This window comes from Tachysurus vachellii, chromosome 16 (genome assembly GCF_030014155.1).
Source record: "Tachysurus vachellii isolate PV-2020 chromosome 16, HZAU_Pvac_v1, whole genome shotgun sequence".
NCBI classification, from domain to species: Eukaryota; Metazoa; Chordata; class Actinopteri; order Siluriformes; family Bagridae; genus Tachysurus; species Tachysurus vachellii.
In genome coordinates, this window is record NC_083475.1 from 8,214,359 (window position 1) to 8,238,392 (window position 24,034).

The 24,034-nt window shown below is 42.7% G+C and overlaps 1 protein-coding gene across 1 annotated transcript; it reads right to left on the minus strand.

Moving 5' to 3' along the window:
* Positions 1 to 49: 49 nt before the first annotated feature.
* On the minus strand, positions 50 to 23,319 carry mapk11 (mitogen-activated protein kinase 11). Its single transcript, XM_060889784.1, has 12 exons — positions 23,072 to 23,319; positions 12,000 to 12,129; positions 8,336 to 8,394; positions 8,012 to 8,123; positions 7,841 to 7,870; positions 6,428 to 6,475; positions 6,167 to 6,281; positions 4,741 to 4,812; positions 3,953 to 4,032; positions 3,649 to 3,727; positions 2,141 to 2,314; positions 50 to 2,013 (listed from the first exon to the last, which is right to left on the minus strand). The coding sequence occupies exons 1-12, from the start codon at positions 23,182 to 23,184 to the stop codon at positions 1,940 to 1,942; spliced, it is 1,086 nt and encodes a 361-aa protein (XP_060745767.1). The 5' UTR covers positions 23,185 to 23,319; the 3' UTR covers positions 50 to 1,939.
* Positions 23,320 to 24,034: the final 715 nt, after the last annotated feature.

Consider the following 24,034-nt stretch of genomic DNA (forward strand, 5'->3'; position numbering starts at 1 on the left):
TAATAAGCCGAACAATTCAATCGTAGGTTGGTGGAATATATTTATTTATTTTGCAAAAAACATTTTGAGGTCTAAAGAATTCATAACCAGTGCAGTGCAAACCAACTCAATTAGAGATCACATTTCTTTAATAACCGGTGTTTGAGTGAAGTGTTGAAAACACTTGATAGTGATATTCAGTTCTGCAGCAAATACACTGAGAGACACTCTACAGGCAATCAAGCACCAGTTCACTTAGCCATTGGAAGAACAGGTATTAAGAACAACATACAACATCTCAATACAAATCATTTCACTTTCAAGTCAGACAATTCACATTCACACACTCACAAAAGCAACTGAGGTATGTAAAGCTGTTGATATTATATAAAAGCATATAAAGAAGATCTGTAATGGTGAGATATTATCATATATGGACATGCTGTATGTTGCGGTATATCGCATCCCTATATTAGTGCTCGAGTTCATTAATTAATCACTTAAACCCATGTTTATTTTCGACTCATGTTAGGCATGAGTGTTTCAAACATACTTACAGTATTCGTAAGCTTTTGTTTGTTTGGTTGGTTGGTTGCTGGATGTCGAGTCAATTGCTTTCGAGTCAAAGAGCTTTCACAACCTTTTAAGGAGTGAATTAATATATCAAGGTGTTTACAGTAACCAAAACCAACAATAAAATCCATTACTGAGAAAAAATATAAACACAAAAACTGCCAGATAGATTCCAAATAAACAGCATGAGAACTGAAGAGATCTTTAGAGCTATAAAGAAGAGCATCAACATTTAGATCACATTCAGAAATATCAATTTGTTAACTAATATCTTAACATTGACTTTTCAGCCGTTGTTAGTGTCACTTCAAATTATGGAAATGTACTTAACTGTTTACTTAACTCTATATGTATACTGTGTACTTTGAATGACAGTCATAGAAAAATCTAAAGGTGAAAAACTGAAGCTAAAACTAATACTAGACTATGCAGTAACTTACTGTACTGGAGGTGATGAATATGATATTCCTATAGTTGATGTTTTAATTATAGTGATTAACAATGATCTCAAAAATCACTCATGAGCGTTTCTTTTACATCGAGATCTGGTTACGTTTAAGATCATAGCAGGATTCACATCATCAGGACATCACACTCATCAAATCATTCAGTGAATATCAGAATAGAAGTGTTTCATAATACGATAAAGGTGATCAGTCAGCAGATCCTTCCCTTTAATGAGGGACAAATGAACAATGAGCAAAAAACCTTCACATCATAACAGATTTTCTTCTAACTTATCACACACCTACAGTATAGGATTATTTGTAAGTAATTTGGTTTCCTTTTGTCTTTGGTGCAACAAACCAATATACTTAACTTCATAATAACATTATTATTATTATTATTATTATTATTATTAATATTATTAAATGAGCAAGGTATAATAATTCTATAATATATTTGATCCCACGTCATTCATGTTTTTCCCATTGTGTTGTTCACGCAGTGTTAATGCCTTTCTCTCAGTCCTTCTCTGTAAACATGTAGATTTCAGGTAGAGATTCTCCTCTTTGCCTTGGTTTGATTGACATCTGTTCCTCGCTTCACAATTCTTATATCGTCCTTGTAATAAAAAAAGTACATAAAAACACATGCTCTAATAATAAATTGGTTGTGCATTCTAGAAAGTAGAGACCTATTTCTTTCCAGCATTCATACTGTAGGTCTCACACACACACACACACACACACACACACACACACACACACACACACACACACACACACACACACACACACACACACACATACACTTTACACCTATGGAATGCATTGTTCTTGTTTTCTAGTCCTTGGATCTTCAGTCATATGAGAGACAAAGCAACAGAGTTTGTCCTTCTTGGGTAGTTGTTTAGACTCAGATTTGGAATGTTGAACAGTGACTTTTACTGCTCGGCCTGGAGGGTGTCTGTTTGGTTGACAGGAGTTTTAAAACTGTTAACTTCCTCAAACACCAGCTCTGTAGAAAAAGGTATGAAGGGAAAATAAAAGAAATCTATCAGTCAGAGAAAGTTTACACAATGTCAAAGATGGAGCATTATTCTCTAAAAATAAATAAAATGTAAAATAATCTTTTTTCCTCTGACCTTTCCATTCCTCCAGCGTGCGGTCCTTGCTCTCGGGGGTTTGGTCATATAGTGGTGCTTCAGGCTCATCTTCAGGATCGTGGTACTGAGAGAAATAAGGGTGGGACAGGGCTTCAGTGGCGGAGATCCGCCTGTCGCAGTCTAACACCAACATTCTCTTCAACAAATCTACCGCTGAATGTTACAGGGATAAATAGAGAGAAGAAGAAATTAATTTAAGAAGCTTATGAAGTAAAATTCGGTAGAAGATTACAGGAGGTACTACAGTATATGTATTGATCAGCCTGACTACAAATATATATTCCAGTTTCTGAAAACATAGACATAATATAGCTCTTACAATATAATATACAATTGTATTTGGTTAGAAGCTAAAACATAAAGGTTAACTACTATTTCACACAATTTAAGGATTTCTACCAAACCAAAGAATAAAGTTACACTGGTACTGTTGAGGTCAAGCGTTTCTATACACCCAATTTTCACAACTCAACACAAATAGGGCATCAACTTTGTTCACATCAGAGATCATTTCAGAAAAAAAAGGTGATTAGATGTAATGATTGATTGATGTAATGACTTAATAGCTTCTGACTGAATACATTGGAAGTGCATTGTGTGGTTGTATTTAGGGACCTACATTTAGGTATTACATTTTTGTCCTTGATACCATGGGAAAATACAAGCCAAGTCCCAGAAAAACTGTTGGCCTCCCCAAGTCTGGTTTCTCCTTATAAACAATTTGACCAAGCGACTGAACTACGAGTATCTGTGCATACAATGTTACGCAAATATAACTATCTTGGGACCACACAAACATTGAAAGTACATTAACTCCCATCGCCATTGCCTGGAAGGCTGTCGTGTAAGGTAGAAGTGTCATGACTGTCATTAAAATGCAAACTGAAGTCCTTTTGGGGGACAAGAATAAAACAACGTTTGGCCATATTGAACAGATCTATGAACAGAGAAAGGGTGAGTCTTTTAATCTGAAGGAAACCATTCCAAATGTGAAGCATAGTGGTGGAAGCATCGTGTTGTGTGGCTGTCGTGGAAAAGAAATGTAGTTAAATCTAAAGACATCATCCAGAAAGTTAAAACATCTTTTTAAACTTTCGTGTCTTTCAGGAGAAAAATGATCCTAAGCATATAACCAGAGAAAGTCAAACAGGTAAAAACCTAATCTGAATCCTACAGAATTCTAAAATTCTGTAAACTGAAATAAAAAAAAAAAATTATGTCTTGAGTGAGGAGGCCTGACTGAGTTACACCAGTTCTGTCAGGAGGAATGAGCAAAAACCCAGCAAAGTGTTGTGAGAAGCTTTTAGAAGCCTACAACTAGGCTTTGATTTAAGGTTATGCAATTAAAGGCAAGCTGCCAATGTATTTATTTAGATACCCTAATGTATGGAAATGTATGAAAACATGAAATGTGTGGAGTATATTTAGCTTAAGTGTATGTAAAACCTTTGGCTTGTAGACTGTACATTTATCCATCTAAGTCTCACCCTGTGGATTGGCTCCTCTGAATATCTTTCCCAGATCCTGCTGGGGCATGTAGGGTAAAGACTGGATGTATTTCTGGGCCTGGATAATAATAAAAGTTCAAACATCAAACATCAAATATCAGCTTCTGTTGGGCTTACCATTAATATTTATTCTATGTCAATGTGATCCATTAAACTTAGAAATTATTAAAGTTGACTATTCTACTGGATTCAACATGGCCACTTAAACTAGCCTCTGAGAAAAAAGTTGCCAGAAGTCTTTGTACAAATCTTTCATACAGAATGTACATGAAATAAATCTCACGTGCTCCGAAGAGATCTTCTTCAGAAGCTCAGGATTTGGGGTACCAACCACCTCCATGATTCTCTTCAGCTGATCTATATCTGATGAAGCAGCATTAAAGATCACTGATCATTAGAAAAATGAAAGACTTGTGTAGAAGGCACATGCTAACCCTAACCCTAACATCTACTACTTCCAGTAACATTCATTCATTTTCTACCGCTTATCCAAAACTACCTCGGGTCACGCGGAGCCTGTGCCTATCTCAGGTGTCATCGGGCATCAAGGCAGGATACACCCTGGACGGAGTGCCAACCCATCACAGGGCACACACACACTCTCATTCACTCACGCACTCACACACTACGGACAATTTTCCAGAGATGCCAATCAACCTACCATGCATGTCTTTGGACCGGTGGAGGAAACCGGAGTACCCGGAGGAAACCCCCGAGGCACGGGGAGAACATGCAAACTCCACACACACAAGGCGGAGGCGGGAATCGAACCCCCAACCCTGGAGGTGTGAGGCGAACGTGCTAACCACTAAGCCACCGTGCCCCCACTTCCAGTAACAAAATGCTGTAAATCTATTGACTTGAATAAAATTAGTATCAGCTTAAAACCTAATTCTGTCATACACTTAAAATAAAATAAAATATTAAATACTTGTGTACTTTCCTGCTATCAGATTATATAATGTAAATTAGACTACTTCAGTCCAATCTTCTGGCTTTCTAGGGAGAGGAAGCAGCTCTTTTAAAGGCAGCACTTAAATGTGCATCAAATCTTGGGTAAAAAAAGGATACAGTCATTTCCTGGAAACAAGACCTTCCCTTTGATAAGCTCTCCCATAATGCATCCCACAGACCAGATGTCCACTGAAAAGGAAAATGACCAGAAACATCAAGAAGAATCACACATTTGAACCTTCGGGTGTGTCTCCATAGTGTCAGCTATAGTGCACTAATCGGTGAGTTGGACATTTTAAGGACTCTGTCTCTCTCTCTCTCTCTCTCTCTCTCTCTCTCTCAATTTCAAAATCATTCCAGTGCATTCAAATGTTCCCTTCCTAAGAAATCCCATAATGCACCGCAAAAACCAGGGAGCTCACTATGTTCCCGTAATATAAATAAACACTCATCCAACACCGTCTACACATGGAGCTTGTTATAATTGTCGTAGCTCTCAAATAACAGCTTAAATGAACAACTTTTAACTTTATTTGATGTTTTATAGATAGCTTGAATGAAGTTAACAACATATAAATAATGTCAGAACTGCCTGCCTGTTGTTGATAAATGCCAGCATGTTATGCCAGCAGTGGCATGTTACAATGCACATAGGTAACCATGTCACCTGGAATTGAGTCATCAGTGAAGTAATCTGTAGTGAGTGACAGTCCCTTACAATGCCCCAACTCTTGCGCACAATATTCACCACCTAGGGTGCTAGAGAGCTGAGAGAGATGCACCCTGTTACATCTTTGGGAACATCGGGGGAAGTCGTGGCCTAATGGTTAGAGAGTCTCGGGCTTGCCACGACTGAGGTGCCCTTGAACATGGCACCAAACCCCCCCAAGCGCTCCTCATAAATGGCTGCACACTGCTCCGTGTGTGTGTTCACTGCTGTGTGTGTGCACTTTGGATGGGTTAAACGCAGAGAACAAATTCTGAGTATGGGTCACCATACTTAGCCGTATGTCACTTCACTCTCACTTGATATTTGGCATGAATTAATTGTTATTCTACTGTTGAAATGTTTAAGCTAAAATTAAAGATACATATTAACATTACATGTCAAAGATTCAGATTAATAATCTGTGCAGTGAAAATGTAAACATTAGAATTATGGATTCACTTTATCTACTGACAAGCCAATGGTAGTATCCATCATAATCTAACATTAAACAAACTGTAGTAGCAGTAGAATACATATAGCTCTTTTAGATTTATGCGCTTGTGGCCTCAAATGTATTGCAAGAGCTGTCAGCATCCTAAAATAGTTACTTCTTTCTAATTTCTTAATGTTGTGGGGAAACCATATAATAGGCACATAAATGACAGAGCCTTAGAAAACCTAAAGGTGAGATTTGTGCAATTAATTTTTAAACTTAAAATGAATATTTCTTAGTATTTGTCAATATTAATATTTGTTGCCAGTCATTAATAACAGCACATAAGTGAAAAACATAAGACTATCACGTGGTACTGATTGCTTTGATAAGGCTCTCACCTGTCTGATTATAATGCATCCAGTTGAGCATAATTTCAGGTGCTCTATACCAGCGTGTTGCCACATATCCAGTCATCTCGTCATCTGTCTGCCTGGCCAATCCGAAATCCAGGATCTGAGGACACGATCAAATGCAATCAGCCATTCAAACCACATTACACTCCAATATCGTCAACTGTTGTGTTTAATCTTTATTATATAACATACTCATATTCTTGGTTAGAAATTGATTACCAACTGCATGTACAGTACAGTTCTCACCCTGAGTTCACAGTCTTCATTCACAGCTACATTGCTTGGTTTTAGATCCTATAAAACAAATATTTGATTTTTAAAATACACAATATATCAATGATGTTCGTGATGTACGCATGATCAACACCAGGCTTAAATACAGTCTGCACAATGTTAGGACTACTGAGACTCTGAACTCCAATTCCTAAAATAAACTGTGGCCTACAAACATGGACTCCACTTCCCACAATGCACAGTCACTTCCTCATTCACAGTCGCTGGTCTTCTGATCATACACATCATAGACACCTGTGCTTAATCACAGTCATATTATTTAAGGATTGTGAATCATTCTATCATTCATTCAATCATACTATCATTGTGAAGTATGCACCCAGCTTGCCGTGCTTTCCGACTATACAAAGCCTTGTTTTTGTGTTTGCTTATCTGGTTTTCTTGTGGTTTTTACCTTTCCTTTTTTACCCTGTTTGCCAAATGCCTGATTTGTGCATTTTCCCTGATTTTAAATTTGTTGTGGTCTGTCTGCTATCATGTTTCCTACCTGCGACTGCATCTTGTCTCAGTCTCCATCTTGTGACACACAAACTACATTAATCATATACTTACTTCCACATATACACACTATAATAATTATATTATAAAACTACACACTATAATAATTTCCTTCTTGCAACAATTTCAACGTTTTGATTCTATCTATACTATAAATAATACAGTACGTATATGTAGCGTCAACATACTTTTTGCTAGTTTTGATGTGTTACTATAAGCAATCTTACTTTTCCATATATTCCAATGGTTTAATTTTTACCAGAGGCCAAAAAATAGAATTTGTGACTGTTTTGTTGTGTCCATGTTCAGAATTAAATGTCTTTGTCATGTCACACTGTACAAATGTGGACAATGTCTCAAATAAAAGTAGACACACAGCGCTTTAAATATTTGCAGAATTTCTGTTACAGTCTATTACATTGAATTATATATAATATTCATATATATACATTAAAAAAAAAAATCAACAACTGTTTCTATCTCCAAAGTAAATAGTTATATCAAATGCATTTGTTCAGAAACCTCTAACATTTGAAGACAATAAATTCAACCAATAAAATTCTGTGTAAGGTTATTCCAAGAGAGGTAAAAACATTTTTATACAATTTTATATCGGACATGCAGACTTGCAATATTTTAACTTTAAAATAATTAATTTGGTTTTACTGATTTAAAATGTCTGTTAAGTCCATTTCCATTCTGCTGGCCTACTGGTATAAAAGGTTAAGAAAGCATGCAACATTTAATAGAGGAAAAAATAATTTCCCAATCACATAATGTATTACAGCAATACACGGGTACGTGGCTCCTCATACAGTAGCTTGTTAACAGATTATTGAATAAGCAAAGAAAAAGGGAAGAACTCACTCTGTGTATAAGTCCAGCTGAATGGATGTACTGTTTTAGGAGAAAGGAAGAAAGAAATTGAATTATAGATATTGATGTAAGAAGGAAATAAAGAGAAACTGCATTCAGAATGCATTTAAAAGCTATGAGAAAAAAAAATGTTGAAATAAATTTCCCAATCCCCTAAAATACCTTAAGGCCACGAAGTAACTGATAAATGAGGAACTGGACATGCTCATCTGAAAGGCGTTGAAACTTGACTATGTTGTTGAGGTCTGCTCCCATCAGATTAGTGACAAGGTAGCTGAAAAGATTGAGAGGTGAGAGATGACACGGTATAGCAGCAGGGTGATACAGTATTTAACTGAAAAGCTTATTCCATTATTCCATTTTATAACCTTTATCACATACATGTAACACCCCACAAAAGCAAATTCACCTGCTGCAACTAGTCACTAAACACATAATCTACTACACTCTGAACAATTGTAGTTAGAAGTCCAGGGTGATACTTACACCTCATTGAATTCTTCTAGTGATGCTGCAGGAGAGAAAACATCTAGCAATCCAATAACCTTGGAAAATGCATAAACACAAATGATCAATACATGTTTAGGTTTAGATTGTGTGTGTTATTAAAGGGTATGTAAAATCATGGCCAAAGGTTTTTTTGCCTGGCCACGGATCCAAAATTTCAACGTAATGATCTTTGAACCGCTTGATTATCACTCCTGCCTTGAGACACAGTGCTCTGCCATGATGCACGGATCATCACCAAATTGCTCCTGGATCGTTGGGAGAAGTTGCTCTTGCAGGACATTTTGATACCGTTCTTTATTTAAGGCAGTGTTTTTGGGTAAAAATATAAGTGATCCCACTCCCTTGGTTGAAAAGCAACCCCACACATGGATGGTCTCAGGGCGCTTCACTGTTGGCACAACACAGGACTCATGGTAGTGTTCACCTTTTCTTCTCAGGACAATCGATTTTCCAGAGGTCACTATCATTCGGAAGGGAACTTTGTCAGAATAAATAACTTTGCACTAGTCTTCTGCTGTTCAATCCTTGTATTTTCTGCAGAATTTTAGTCTGCTTCTTTGCTGCCCTTCTTGACACCAGGCCGTTGTCCAAAAGTCTTCGATGCACTCACACCCACCTGCTGCCATTCCTGAGCAAGCTCTGCACTGGTGGTGAATCGATTCCGTAGCTGAATCCTTAGGAGGAGACGATCCTGGTGCTTGCTGGATTCTCTGGGACTTCACTGCCTCGACGCCTTCTTCACTGCAGTCGATCCTCTCTCCTTCAAGTTTTTGATGATCTGATAAATGGTTGTTTTAGGTGCAATATTCTTTTTAACAATTTCCTTGCACTTGAGGCCATTTTAATGCAAAGTGATGGTAAGCTGCATGTCTTTCTTTGGAGGTAACTTCCAAATTATCATTGCTAACAAGAACACAATGATTGGAAGCACGCCATCCCTCCAATCAGTATGATAGTGATTTCACATGACTAGTACTTAATGACAGTTTCAAATGTGCTGATGATATGATTAGAGAAATGGTGTTGGCTGGTTATTTTCTGCCAAAACCAGTAAAAAAAAATTTTTTCTTTGGGGGGAAAAGTTCATTATTCTGGACAATAATGGTTTTTGCAATTATTTAAAATAAATATCATTACTCTGCACAATAATCTAGTAACAATGTGATTAAACAACACAACAGCTTAAGCAGCAAACTTTGCAAAACAGAAAATTTATATCATTGCCAAAACTTTTGGCCATGTAATGTTACAAACCATACATGAATTCCACACAGGGTTACTTCAGCACTTTATTTAATCATGCAATATTTGTTGTAGTTAAAATGCAATCATGTGGTGTGTGAATCAGTCTGTCATCGAATGACAGATTTTTGTCACAACATGTCACAAGATGTGGAACTATATAAGAAATACTGTAGCATACAAAGGTCCTACCCAATTTTAATACAAACACAAACACGTTAATAAGACACTTTACTCCTTCATACACAATGATCTGTGAATTTGTGGAAATTGGTTAAAAGCCATATAATTTGCAGTCCTGGAGTTGCCATAGTCTCCACTGGGCTTTCTGCTTTTATTACATGGGTAAAAGTTCAGGGAGTGTTAGATGTAATTAAAGAAAGCTCAGAGGATAGTCCAACACTCAATAATAATGGTGTTCAGTAGGTTTGGGATCCGTAAGACCCAAGGGTAGTGGTTCAGGATGTGAAGAAACAATTGGTAGAGATGAGAGCCTCAGTGTATCTAAGCCTGAGAGTTCTCAGTGGACTTGTGCAAGATTAATGCTGTTTTCCACAAATTCACTTTGATTTTGGAAAAAGCAGAGTTGCGAGTTTCTGGGGCTGGTGGGATCATATTGCAGGTTTGTACCCAATTATTCAGGCCTCAGAAACACACTAACTGATCTCACTAAACAGAGAGCAACAGAGCAGTGTCTTGCTTGCTTCATGTCCCTTTCTTTTTTTGCCTTTTAATGTTGCACAAATAATGTACCGAGCCCAAATTTGTGGGCCATCCTGTCCCAGGTAGTGGCAAAGGAGAACATTAGCTGGGAGCTCTTCATAGGAGATCCAATTATTGCACCACTGACAGGATGGTCTGGCTCTAGTGGGCAGTTCTCACTCTCTAATATAACTTATTGGGGCAACAATTTTCTCTCAGTTCAGATGTCCTCCCTGCCTGTCCCTATCTCGTGAAGAATACCAGAGTGTGTGGATCACTCTTTGTTATCTATCATTATATACTTTTAAGTTTACAGCGGTTCACAAGCCAGTGACGCAGATGGTAGTGTAGAATCTCCCTATTGTCAGGGTGGGGGAGTAAGTCCCGGTGTCAGGCTGAGGGAGTGTGGGAATTGCAGGTGGGGCATGGATTAATGGTGGTATGCAGCAAGAGGGAAATGTTTGGGGAACACCAAGAGAGATCATTTATAATGCGGCACATCTGTGTGTTGTTTTACCACATATATTAATGTGATCTCTCTGTATACGTACACTTGATCTCCATTTTGGTTTGCTGTGCTTTTTGAATGTCATGCAACATTTTTATGTTTTTTTTTTTCTGTTTAGGGTAATATTCTGAATTGGCTTCCAGAAGGAACATTGATCCTAATATTGAAAAATGTATGTGAGAATGGAGACAGCACTCACTCCCTACTTTTTCTCCACTGCTAAAATGGATATAAAAAAAACAGAGGATATAAAAAAAAAATCTACACACCCATGGTTTTGTGATGAGAAGGTGTAATCTTTCTTCATCTTCTGCTATTGAACAAAAACCTGAGGGATTTTCTGTCAAAATAGATTGGAATTTGGTCCTATCCATGATTCCCTCTAGCTTGACTTCAACCCCAGTACCAGCTAAAGAGCTGCAGCCATGCTTCACCTAGTGTATAGTGTTCTTTAGGTGATAAGCTCTCTTATTTTCAGGCCAAATATCAAAATATAACTTATGCCCAAAAGGTTCTCCCTTGGTCCCATCCCTTGGGCACAGTTACAGGTCACACTATTAAAGGGTGTGCAAACTTATGTTAACCGGGTTATGCTTTTAATTTAAAAGAGGAATTTTGGAGTTATAGATGGAAAATGATCTGAAATTATTTACCTCGGGTTCATTTTTTTTACATCACAAAAAACTATTTTATTTAATTTTTTCTTAAACCATGCATATATGCAGTCTTTTTATATTCGCTGTATATCTATGACACCTGCTTCTGCATGGCCTCTTTATAAATACTTAGAGTTTCTAAATGTTTATGAATACTGCAGTTGATGTCAGAGTGGTTACAGGAGGATGAGTATAGTGCTACACCAGACATCCTGAATTACACCCTCTGAATCTTCTGTCATTTAATCTGTAGAGCTGAGTGGTGTGGAATCTGATTATCCAAATTCGGCTTCCTGCCTAATAGCACTATGTAGTCATCTCTCACAACATATATGAATATGGACTGGCATTCTGGGCAGTCTGGTAAAGACATTTGCATGATTTGGACAGGACAGCATGCATTTCTTTACTGACAAACAGACTTAAACAAAAGTTTAAAGCTAAAATCATAACCAAGTATATGCTTGGTGAAAAACTAAGTAATATCCACATTTGAGTAATTTATTTTATTTGTTGTGTGTTGCAAACTCACATTTTCATGTTTCATGTGCTTGAGCAATCGCAGTTCTCTGTAGGTGCGCCGACTGTGAATGAGAGACTGAAATGGCCGAGAGAGCTTCTTAATGGCTACCTTCTGACGAAGCTGCACATCATAGGCCGAGCTATAGGAAAGCACAGGGATGTAAAGAAGAGAAGAGAAGAGAAGAGAAGAGAAGAGAAGAGAAGAGAAGAGAAGAGAAGAGAAGAGTCATAGAGCAAACACAAACATGAAACATTATAGCTTGTAGAAATATCATGAAGATAACGAAAGTGAAAAACAGACAGAAGTCTGGATTAAAATCTCCTGATCACTAATAGAATATAGTGTACCTAAACAAAACAAATTAACTGAACTTTCTTCATATAGAGACAATCCAGGAAGTGCTCTAGCTCAAACGCTCCAAACACAGAACAATAACACGTCGACAACATTTAAAATAATGTCAGCGGTACTTGAAGTTCAAGAGGTAAGTAAATAAAGTAAATTATTGAGTTCCTAGCTTTGAAGTCACCACACATCTGCCTTATCCAAAGAGCAATAGGTGGGGATTATTTATTTAAGATCCTGCCAAAACACACATTTGTGCTGTTCTTTTAGACACAAACACACTCATCTTCCTGACACTAGTAAGAGGTCACACTGTAAGACATTTTGAAAAGGTTAAGTTTAGAGACAAAGTTCACCTGCTACGTTATGTGAGTAAACCCATCTTGAAGATAACTCATGAGTAGTCAAGACAGTGGATTACTTTTAATAACTTTTACATTTTGAAAAACCTGAGTTCAGCGTTTAAACCTCGTCACGGGATTTAGAGTTAAAGAGAAGTTCACATAACGTACTCGGTTACGAACGTAACCTCGGTTCCCTGAGATACGGAACGAGTACTGCGTATGGGGAAAAGCTCCTTTTTTCCTCAATACTGAAGCCTTTTTTCAATAACGCAGTGCAACTGCACTGTCATTGGTTTAATATGAAACTTTTTTTTAAAACCAATGACGGCGCTGCGTAGCTGCGCGAGCCTGTGGCGATGCAGCGCGCCAAAGCCCGCTAAAAAAGGGGGCGGGGCGTATAGCTATATAAGCAGGCAAATCGCCAGAGGAAATCAGGTCATACGACTGAAGCGACGACACTGAAGCCGCAGCCTCGTGGCACGGCATATAACGCAGTACTCGTTCCGTATCTCAGGGAACCGAGGTTACGTTCGTAACCGAGTACGTTCCCTTTCGATACTCCACTCATACTGCGTATGGGGAACGAATTCAACCGCGCCGTGCCACGGTAGAGAACGACAAGACTTATCTTGAACACCTTGGGGCCCAGAGGATAAGTGAGAGGGCCGGAGCCGTCGAACCCTTGACGCAACACTGCTAAGAGGGAGCAAGCTCCCTGGAGGTGTTATGATGACGGAGTCTGAAGAGGCCGTCGTATCAAACCGAAAGAACCCGAGCGTGCAAGGTCGGGATGTCCAGGTTATAGAATCTGACAAAAGTGGACGGCGAGGACCAACTGGCCGCCTCACAGATGTCCTTGATGGAGACACCACTAGACCAGGCCCAAGAAGAGGCCATCCCTCTAGTGGAGTGGGCTCTTACTCCCATGGGGCACTCAAGACCCATAGAAGAGTAACATAGAGCGATAGCGTCGACTATCCAACGCGAGAGGCGTTGCTTTGAGACCGAAGACCCCTTGGTGCGGCCACCAAAGCAGACAAAAAGCTGGTCAGATTGCCTGAACGGCTGTGACCGCTCAGTGTATACCCTCAAAGCCCTCACTGGGCAGAGTAAATTCAGCTCCTGCTCACCTGACAACAGAGGCAGAGCCGAGAGAGAAACTACCTGCGCTCTAAATGGCGTTGAGAGCACTTTAGGTACGTAGCCGTGCCTGGGTTTTAAAATGACCTTTGAGTCATTGGGCCCAAACTCAAGGCATGCAGGGCTCACCGAGAGGGCCTGCAAATCGCCAACACGCTTGACCGATGCTAGAGCAAGTAGCAGAGCGGTTTTCAGCGTTAGGGGCCGGAGGCCAGCCGACCGCAGCGGTTCAAAGGGAGGTCCCTTGAGCGCTTCAAGGACCGTGTGAAGGTCCCAAGTGGGAGCGGTGAGAGGACGAGGGGGCTTCAACCGCCTAGCACCTCTCAGGAAACGCACAATGAGGCCGTTTCGACCCACCGATTGGCCAGCAATAGGAGCATGAAATGCTGCGATGGCTGCTACGTATACCTTGAGCGTGGAAGGGGTGAGACCTTTGTCCAGACGCTCTTGGAGAAATGACAGTATCGGAGATACGTTACACTCAACAGGGTCTTCGTTCCGTGCGGAGCACCAGTCAACGAAGATTGACCATTTCTGGGCGTAGAGGCGTCTCGTAGACGGGGCCCTAGCCTGAGCAATGGTATGCAGCACGTCCTCGGGGAGGCTCAGAGGCTCCCATCGAGGGACCATACGTGCAGAGCCCAGAGTTCTGGCTGCGGGTGCCAGATTGTCCTGTTCGCCTGAGAGAGGAGATCCCGCCTCAGGGGGATTGGCCATGGGGCTTTCATGGAAAGCCTGAATAGCTCCGAGGACCAAACTTGGCTCCTCCAGAGTGGGGCCACCAGGAGGACTCTGTGCCTGTCCTCCCTGACTCGTCTGATGACCTGAGGGACCAGAGCGATCGGGGGAAAAGCATAAAGGAGGAGGCTGGGCCAGTCGTGGGCCAGCGCATCTGTGTCCTTTGAAAAATAAATTGGGCAATGAGAGTTGCTTTCTGAGGCGAAGAGGTCGACCTCTGCCTTCCCGAAAATCTCCCAGATTTTGAGAACCGTCTGGGGATGGAGCATCCACTCGTCCGAGGGGACGTTGCTCCGTGAAAGCATGTCTGCTCCCAGATTCGACTTGCCAGGTATGTGTGTCGCCTTGAGCGTTCGCAACCTGGGTAATGCCCATTCCAAGAGGCGCTTTGCCAGCATGTAGAGGCGGCTGGACGAAAGGCCACCTTGGTGATTTATGTAGGACACCACTGTCACTGTCAGGTTGGACGCATCTGTTGAGACCACCGTCCTTCTGGAAACCGCCTGTAGGAGCACTCCACGGCTGAACCAAACAGGGTTCATCCAAGGCTCCAGGGCTGCTAGACAGGCCTGGTTGACTCTGACGCGAAAGCGGCCGTGCCGCCAAGCGTGAGGTGGGACCCGGAGTTTCAGCCAGTATTGCAGGGGCCGCATTCGTAGGAGGCCAAGCTGCAAAACTGGAGAGGCGGAAGCCATCAGCCCTAGCATCCTCTGAAAGAACTTCAGAGGGAAACAGGCTTTGTTCCTGACAGAGGCCGCGAGCTGCTGAAGTACCAGAGCGCGCTCTGGTGATATGACTGCCCTCATGCGGACCGAGTCGAAAACCACTCCCAGGAACACAACACGTTGGCTGGGGAGCAGTGAGCTCTTGGCAAAATTGACCCTGAGTCCTAGGCACTCTAAGTGGCTCAGGAGCACGGATCTGTGGCGGTCTAGCTCGGTTCGCGACTGGGCTAGAATGAGCCAGTCGTCGAGATAATTCAGAATGCGGATTCCCATCTGTCTCAGAGGGGAAAGTGCCTCGTTCATGCACTTCGTGAAAGTGCGTGGAGCTAGAGACAGCCCAAAGGGAAGGACTGCATATTGGTAAGCCACACCCTCGAACGCGAATCTCAAGAATCGTCTGTGATGTGGGGCTACCTGGATGTGAAAGTAAGCGTCTTTCAGATCCAGCGAGAAGAACCAGTCCTCGGGGCAAATCTGCGTGAGGATCTGCTTTAGTGTCAACATCCTGAACTTCCGTTCCATGAGGGAGAGGTTCAGGAGTCTGAGGTCTAAGATGGGTCTGAGACCGGCATCTTTCTTGGGGACAAGGAAATAACGGCTGTAGAACCCCGACCCGCTTTCTGAGGGAGGAACCATCTCTATGGCTCCTTTCCTCAACAGCGTCAGCACTTCGGTGCGGAGGACCTGGGCGTCGTCCGGCTCTACCAAAGTGGGAATCACCCCGCGAAAGCGCGGGGGTCTCCGGGCGAACTGCAGTGAGTAGCCGTATTTTATTATCCCCAACACCCACTTGGACACTCCGGGGATGGCCTGCCAGGCATCGGCCCGCGTGACAAGGGGCTGGATAGTGTCGGATGGCAGGCCAACGATTAGGGGCCTGAACACTGACAAGTGTGGAAGAGGAAAAGTGCTCTCTTTTAGAAAATGTGTAATCTTTATTGTGTTTGCCATAACAGCACTTTGCGTGGACGCAACGACGGTGGGCCCAGGTCGCATAGCTGGCAGGCGAGAGAGCTTCTGGGGTGGTCCGGCCGTGGCGGGACTTTGCTCTTTCCTCTTCCTTCCCCAACGATCAGGAGGATTTAGAGGGCGTCGGGTCCAGCACAATCCTCTGCCGGGGGCCCTGACGTCCAGGCGGTTTAGCGCGCTTAGTGGGGCGAGCTGGGCGCTGCTCCCTAGGGGGCGCCACCTGGGGGGCAGAAGGGACAGGTTTGCTCTGGCGCTGAGTCGGCGCAGTCCTGGGGCGACTCAGGGCAGAGGTGGAGCGCTTGGGCAGGAAGTGCCGCATAGCCTGGGACGACTTCTGTGCTGCGGTGAAGCGCTCCGTAAACCCTTCTACGGCCGGCCCGAAGAGACCGGATGGAGAGACTGGGGCATCTAGAAAGGCCACCTTGTCGCTCTCCTTAATCTCAGTGAGGTTGAGCCAGAGGTGGCGCTCCAGCACAATCAGGTTGGCCATGGATCGTCCAATGGCTTGGGCCGTGGTTTTTGTGGCACGCAGGGCCAGATCTGTGGCGCTGCGGAGGTCGCAAAAAGCAGGTTCACTAGGGCTCGACTCATCCAGGGAACGGAGAAGCTTTGCCTGGAACACCTGTAAAATGGCCATGGTGTGTAGTGCTGAAGCGGCTTGGCCAGCAGAAGCGTAAGCTCTGCCAGCCATGGCAGATGTCATTCTGCAGGGCTTGGAAGGAAGGGCTCTCTTGCTTTTCCACCCCACAGCCGCGGGGGGGCAGAGATGAGCAGCCACGGCATCGTCCAGGGGCGGCAATTGTTCATAGCCCTTCTCCTGAGAGCCATCTACTGCACCGAGAGCTGCAGAAGTGCGTAGGCGGGCCGAGTAGGGGGCGCGCCACGACTTTGTGAGCTCGTCGTGCACCTCAGGGAAGAACGGGGCAGAACGCTGGCGGGGGGCTTGGCGGCTTTCCGGCAAGAACCACTCGTCCAGCCTGCTGCGCGTCGGCTCCTCAGGGGCGGCCCACTCCAGATGGAGATCTTCGACAGCTCTGGAGAGGATGCGGAGAAGCTCGGCATCCATCCCAGCTTTGGCGTCGATGGGCTCTCGCGACGGCAAGTGGGCGGGGTTAGGATCACCGGCCCAATCTTCCGTTTCAGAAGCCGCGAGTGACATGGAGTCGTCAAGCGGCTCGTCCTCCGATCCGCCAAATGAGAGGAGGTCACTCATTTCAGCTGAGGGACGCTGCTCTGGGCGTGAGAAGAGGACGGGGGACGGCTCTCTCGTTGGAGAGAGTGAGGCACGCGGGCGAAGAGCCGGCGTGAGCTCACCCAAACCCGGGCGCTGAGCCCCTCTTCCCCGCTGTCGCTTCCTGGCCGGCTCGCGGGAGGAAGAAGACGGGGGGGGCGTGAGGGGCGGAGTCACTTTCATGAAAGAAAGCGATCCGCGAGCGCAGAGAGGCGAGACTCATGCTCTCACAGAAGCAGCATGAGGACTCAGTGAGTGCAGTTTCAGCGTGGGATTTACCCAGGCAGGAAACGCACTCCTCATGGCCGTCATTGTCATGCAGAGGGACTCTGCATGTGCCACAGTTGTGACGCGGCATGGCCGCCGCCGTTAAAACGGCGTTTGTTTGGAAATGCTCTTTTAGAGCGATGAAAACCGCTGGAAAGCTCTTTTTGTGATCGCCGGATGGCGGCAGGAGATCGCTGAGAAGCGGCTGCAAGCAGGAAGCCGGCAGCCCAAGAACGGCGCGAGACGCGGCTGTCTAAAGAGCGCCGGCGCTGCAAGCGGTCGGCGGTCTCAGCTGGTCCGCTGCGGTGCCTATTCAACGGCGAAAATCCAGCGAAGGCGTTCAGAGGAAATTCAGCGAAGTGAAGTCGTCGCTGAAGGAGTAAGATCTGATTTCCTCTGGCGATTTGCCTGCTTATATAGCTATACGCCCCGCCCCCTTTTTTAGCGGGCTTTGGCGCGCTGCATCGCCACAGGCTCGCGCAGCTACGCAGCGCCGTCATTGGTTTTAAAAAAAAGTTTCATATTAAACCAATGACAGTGCAGTTGCACTGCGTTATTGAAAAAAGGCTTCAGTATTGAGGAAAAAAGGAGCTTTTCCCCATACGCAGTATGAGTGGAGTATCGAAAGGGAACTTAATAATGTGATCATGTTTTACAGTGCAGGGAAATCAGGTGTTGTAATAGCAAATTTGTCACATGATAAACAACAAAACAGCTTTTAACTTTTTTTCAGCTGCATAAAATCTGAAAACATACAAAGAATAACAAAGATGTGAGAAAGCATGTAAACTGATCTAAAAGTAAAAAAAAAATGCAGTTACAGCCTTGTGTATATTGCATGTAAATTACAAGTTATGAGCAGATTCTGGGAGTTAATGGACTTGCCAGTTGTGTCTGTCAAACACTTGAGCATTACAAAACAGGTAAATTATGGATATGAAGGAATACACATGGTCAGCAATAATACTCGTATAGGCTGTGGCATTCTAGCAATTCTAAACTGATATTAATGATCCCAACGTGTGCTGAGAAACATTCCCAACACCAATACACCACCTCCACCAGCCCAGAGATCTGAATGTCACAGCAGACCAGGTGATATTTCTCCAGTCTTAAAGAAACTGTCAAGATTCGGTGGCCACTCTAGCCCCAGTTTCCTGTACTTGGATGACAGGAGTAGAACCCAATGTAGTTCTGTCCTGTTGTTCTAGTTTATCCACATTAAGGTTTGATGTGTTATGTGTGCTGAGATTCTAATTTGCTCACCATGCTTGTAAAGAGTAGTTAACTCACACCAGTCTGGTCATTTTCCTCTGACCTCTCTTATCAACAAGAACAGTCTGTCATTATTTGGTTTTAGATTTATTGCAACAGACTGTATGAATTCTAGAGACTGCAGAGTGTGAAAATCACAGACCTTGATTTTTCTGGAAATACTTACACAAGCCCATCTGCAACTATGCCATGTCCCAAGTCACAGAGATCACACTTCCTCTTCATTTATGCTTGGTCAAAGTCACATTTGTTTTCAGTGTGATGTTTGTTGTGAAATTTAATTGCAGCTCTTGACCGGAACCTGCACTGTTGTCACATTATTGGCTGATTGTATGGCTACAGGGGGGCACGGTGGCTTAGTGGTTAGCACGTTCGCCTCACACCTCCAGGGTTGGGGGTTCGAATCCCGCCTCCGCCTTGTGTGTGTGGAGTTTGCATGTTCTCCCCGTACCTTGGGGGTTTCCTCTGGGTACTCCGGTTTCCTCCCCCGGGCCAAAGACATGCATGGTAGGTTGATTGGCATCTCTGGAAAATTGTCCGTAGTGTGTGAGTGCGTGAGTGAATGAGAGTGTGTGTGTGCCCTGCGATGGGTTGGCACTCCGTCCAGGGTGTATCCTGCCTTGATGCCCGATGACGCCTGAGATAGACACAGGCTCCCCGTGACCCGAGGTAGTTCGGATAAGCGGTAGAAGATGAATGAATGAATGTATAGCTACATGAATTGTGAAGCAACTTTGTTTTAGTCTTTTGTGCTATTTTAGGTAGAAAACTACTTAAATTTGTGAAATTGCAAGCACATGATTCTTCTTTTAAACTACTACCAGTGTTGACACATATGCAATTACATTCTATGATAAATGTACTCAAGTTCGATGCATGCAAATCAAAGAGCATGCACATTTTGATGAGGGCATTTGACATGTTTTGCATAAAATCTGTTGAAAATCTGCTGTGATTTTGAAAAATTTCATGCTACTCTGAATATCGTATTTTGCTTGCTTCTGTATTCATTTAAGTGATCACAAAATTCAAACATCCTGGAGAGACTGATTCTTTGGAGAAAGTCTTACAAGGCTCCAGTCATACACATCAGTTTTAAGGAGGACAAAGCAGAAACTAATTACAGTTGTCAGCCCATGTTCAAAGTTGTATAATCCAGCACTATAAATATAGACGTGCAGCTTATGGTAAGTCTCTAATACTTGAAGTAATATTAATCTCAACCAATAAACATGTTTACTACATTCCAACTTAGAAATAGAAAGGAATTATTTTACGGATATAACAAACCCCCTTGTGAATGCAGCATTACTTCACAGCTTGCATTTTACTCTGAGGCATGCAGAGTTTGGCCGGCATCTGCCAAATTCCCAATTATCCACTAGCCTGAACGACAGAGAAGCATTAAACATCACTGCAGAGAAAATTCTCACTGGCAGAGCTTCTATACAATTTACAGCATTCTAGTTTACAGTGGGTATTGTGCTGCTATTTGTTTGCGGAAGTCCACTTAGTTTCAGTCCAGATAAATGATTACAGTTGCTTTAGAAATTATTCCTTAATTGTGGACTCCCCAAATGAGAAAACTCCTATAGAGCAGCCATTCAAGTGCTGCACTTGGCTCTTTATAATATAATAATATAATAAAATAATATTAACAACTTTATAATCTATTATACTAGGCTCATTTAGGGATTCAATAGATCATAAAAGGGGAATATCAGTATGCAATATGGACAAAACTATGTAGAAACCAAAGCATAACAACAATATAATAGACTTTCCCAAAAGGATGCCTTTAAGCTGGAAACACACAATTGTTAAGAATGACTTTGTTCACTGTTACATTAAAATTTCCCTTCACTGAACTAAGAGACTCAGTCACTGTTCCTGCATGATGATGCTCCTGTGCACAAAGCCCCTGAGCTCCATGAAGACATGGTTTGTTAATGTTGGAGTGGAAGAACTCGAGTGTCCTGCACAGAGCCCTGAATCTGAATCAACCCCACTGAACACCTTTGGGATGAACTGGAACACCGACTGAACCCCAGACCTCCTCACTCTTATACCATCAGTGTCTGATCTCACTAATGCTCCTGTAGCTGAATGATCACTAATCCCCACAGACACACTCCAACATCAGTGTCTGATCTCACTAATGCTCCTGTAACTGAATGATCACTAATCCACACAGACGCACTCCAGCATCTAGTGTTAAGCCTTCACAGAAAAGTGGAGCTTGTTATAACATTAAAATGGCCAGGGTTTTGGAACAGGTTTTCAAATGTACATACTTTTGGCTGTATAGTGTATACCAATCGATGGGTAGTTCATGGGCAGAAGTCCAAATGAGCACACATGACTCCTAGAAAGATGCCTTAGATCCTCTCTCCTGCTAGTCCACCAGCTGACTGTTCATGGAGATCTGGCAGCTCAATACACACACTCATGCTGTAGATTGCTTAACCTCATTTGTTTTGCTCTGTGACGTTGCCCAAAACATTGCAAGAGCAAAAATTTAAACATTACTTTTAACACTCCTGTTGTCACAAGTACCGTATGTTGTTTTCTTCACTCTCACTCACTCATTTTCTACCACTTATCCGAACTACCTCGGGTCACGGGGAGCCTGTGTCTATCTCAGGCGTCATCGGGCATCAAGGCAGGATACACCCTGGACGGAGTGCCAACCCATCGCAGGGCACACACACACTCTCATTCACTCACACAATCACACACTAGGGACAATTTTCCAGAGATGCCAATCAACCTAACATGCATGTCTTTGGACCGGGGGAGGAAAGCGGAGTACCCGGAGGAAACCCCCGAGGCACGGGGAGAACATGCAAACTTCACACACACAAGGCGGAGGCAGGAATCGAACCCCCAACCCTGGAGGTGTGAGGCGAACGTGCTAACCACTAAGCCGTTTCTTCATATTTTCACATTTCCACATTAGAGGGACTTGAGAAACATTTACAAATACAGTCTTATTTCTCAATGTAAATCATCATCATCAACAACAACAACAACAACAACAACCACAGAGATAATAATAATAATAATAATAATAATAATAATAATAATAATAATAATCTTATTGACCAAAGGTACTAAGACTAGACAGATATATTAAGATGTGGCAGGAAACTATATCACCATAACAGCTCACCATGGCAACCATATTGGGCATGTCAATGGGTTGTCTAAGCATATAGCTTCGAGGCATTTGAATGGACTATGGGCACATATTTTGTGTTGCTGTAATGAAAATTTTCTGCTTAAATACAGATACAGTCTGGCATTTGAAATGAATCCTCCAACATTCTGCAAAACTAGATATGAATATCAAAGCCCTGGTCATGAGCACAATGGGTTGTTCAAAAACCTTTTGTTTAGGCACCAAAACTAAAGTGAGAGATATTAGATGATGCATTGGTGTGTAGAATAATTGTCTGTATTTATCTATGATCTACATTCTTACAAGCTGACATGGTGAATGATATCATCTTCACTTTTGCTTTGCTGGGGTCGTATTGTTTCCATTGTTCATCTAAGTGCATCTGTATTATGGTTCACATCAAAAGTGAAAAGGCATAGTAGGATTTATTGCTTTTAAACGCTTCAATCTGAACCATATGGGAAATAAATGAGGAGTTGAAATAGACCAGACGCAACGTCACTGACGAACCCCTCATTTAATATCTACTTTCCCAGAGCATCTTCTCCATATACTCTCAGTAGTGTATATGTGGTTATATACAATGTGGTTACTGGGGTTTGTTTACGTAACTTTCAGCACATGAAAGCTTCAGGGGTAACTAATAAAATTCGTTTAAATAATAATTATTATTATCTGATCATCTGATCTTGGTGATAACTGCTGTAATAAGACACTGTGTGTTTACAATGAGCTCGGACCACACTAGGCCATTTTACTGGCAGAATTAAAAACGGACTAGATTTTTTTCTTTGAATTTGATATGATGGAGCATTCTCTGGGTGTGGGCTACCCTGCTCTGTCATGTGTCTCAGGATAAAACTCACCACACGGAGCCGTACGCGCCCGAACCGACCGGCGTGAGGATCTGGTAACGTTCGGGCACCTCCCATACTGTCTTGTTCAGCTCCTGGCGATAGAATCCCGGTCTGGCTGACATGATCCCTAATAAACACAGAAAATGTAATATTCCTAAACACCTGCAATATTTGAATTTTCAGCTACAGAGGATGCACAGGCAAAATATCCCAGCGGCTTTCTGGTCGTGGTTTACAGAATGGGGAGGATGCGTCTGGCAGTGTGTGTGTGGGGGCGCGGTGCGCGCGCACGCGTCTCTCTCTCTCTCTCTCTCTCTCTTTCTCACTCTCTCTCTCTCTCTCTCTCTCTCTCTCTCTCTCTCTCTCTCTCTCTCTCACACACACACACACACAGACAGCATGGTGTCTCCCAAACATGAAGTGGGATACACCTAAACCCCTAATCCGCTGCGTAATTTCATCTCTTTATACACAACTAATCTAATGTTAAGTAAATAACGTGCCTTAAATTCTGTGCACAACCAATGCATCCTAACTTAAACAACAAAAAAAAACACTATAAACACTATATGGTCAAAAAGTATATGGGCATCTAACCATGAAACCCATATGTGCTTGTTGAACATCCCTTTCCAAAGGCATGACATTAATATGAAGCCTTTTACTCTTATAATTATCACCACTCTTATATATTCCCACATTCGACAACAAGAACATTAGTGAGGTCAGGAGTGATGAGTCAGGACGCTTAAGTTCTTCCAGTTCAACCTTAACATACCATGTCTTCATGGAGCTCAGGACTATTGTGTACAGGAGCATTGTCGTGCTGGAACAGTGTTTGAGTACTGTATCTTAGTTCAGTGAAGGGAAATTGTAATACTACAACATATTAAGACACTCTAGAAAAACTGAGTTCACAATTTGAGAAAGAAAGTTTGCATTTCAGAGAAAAAAAACTCACATAAGGTTGTG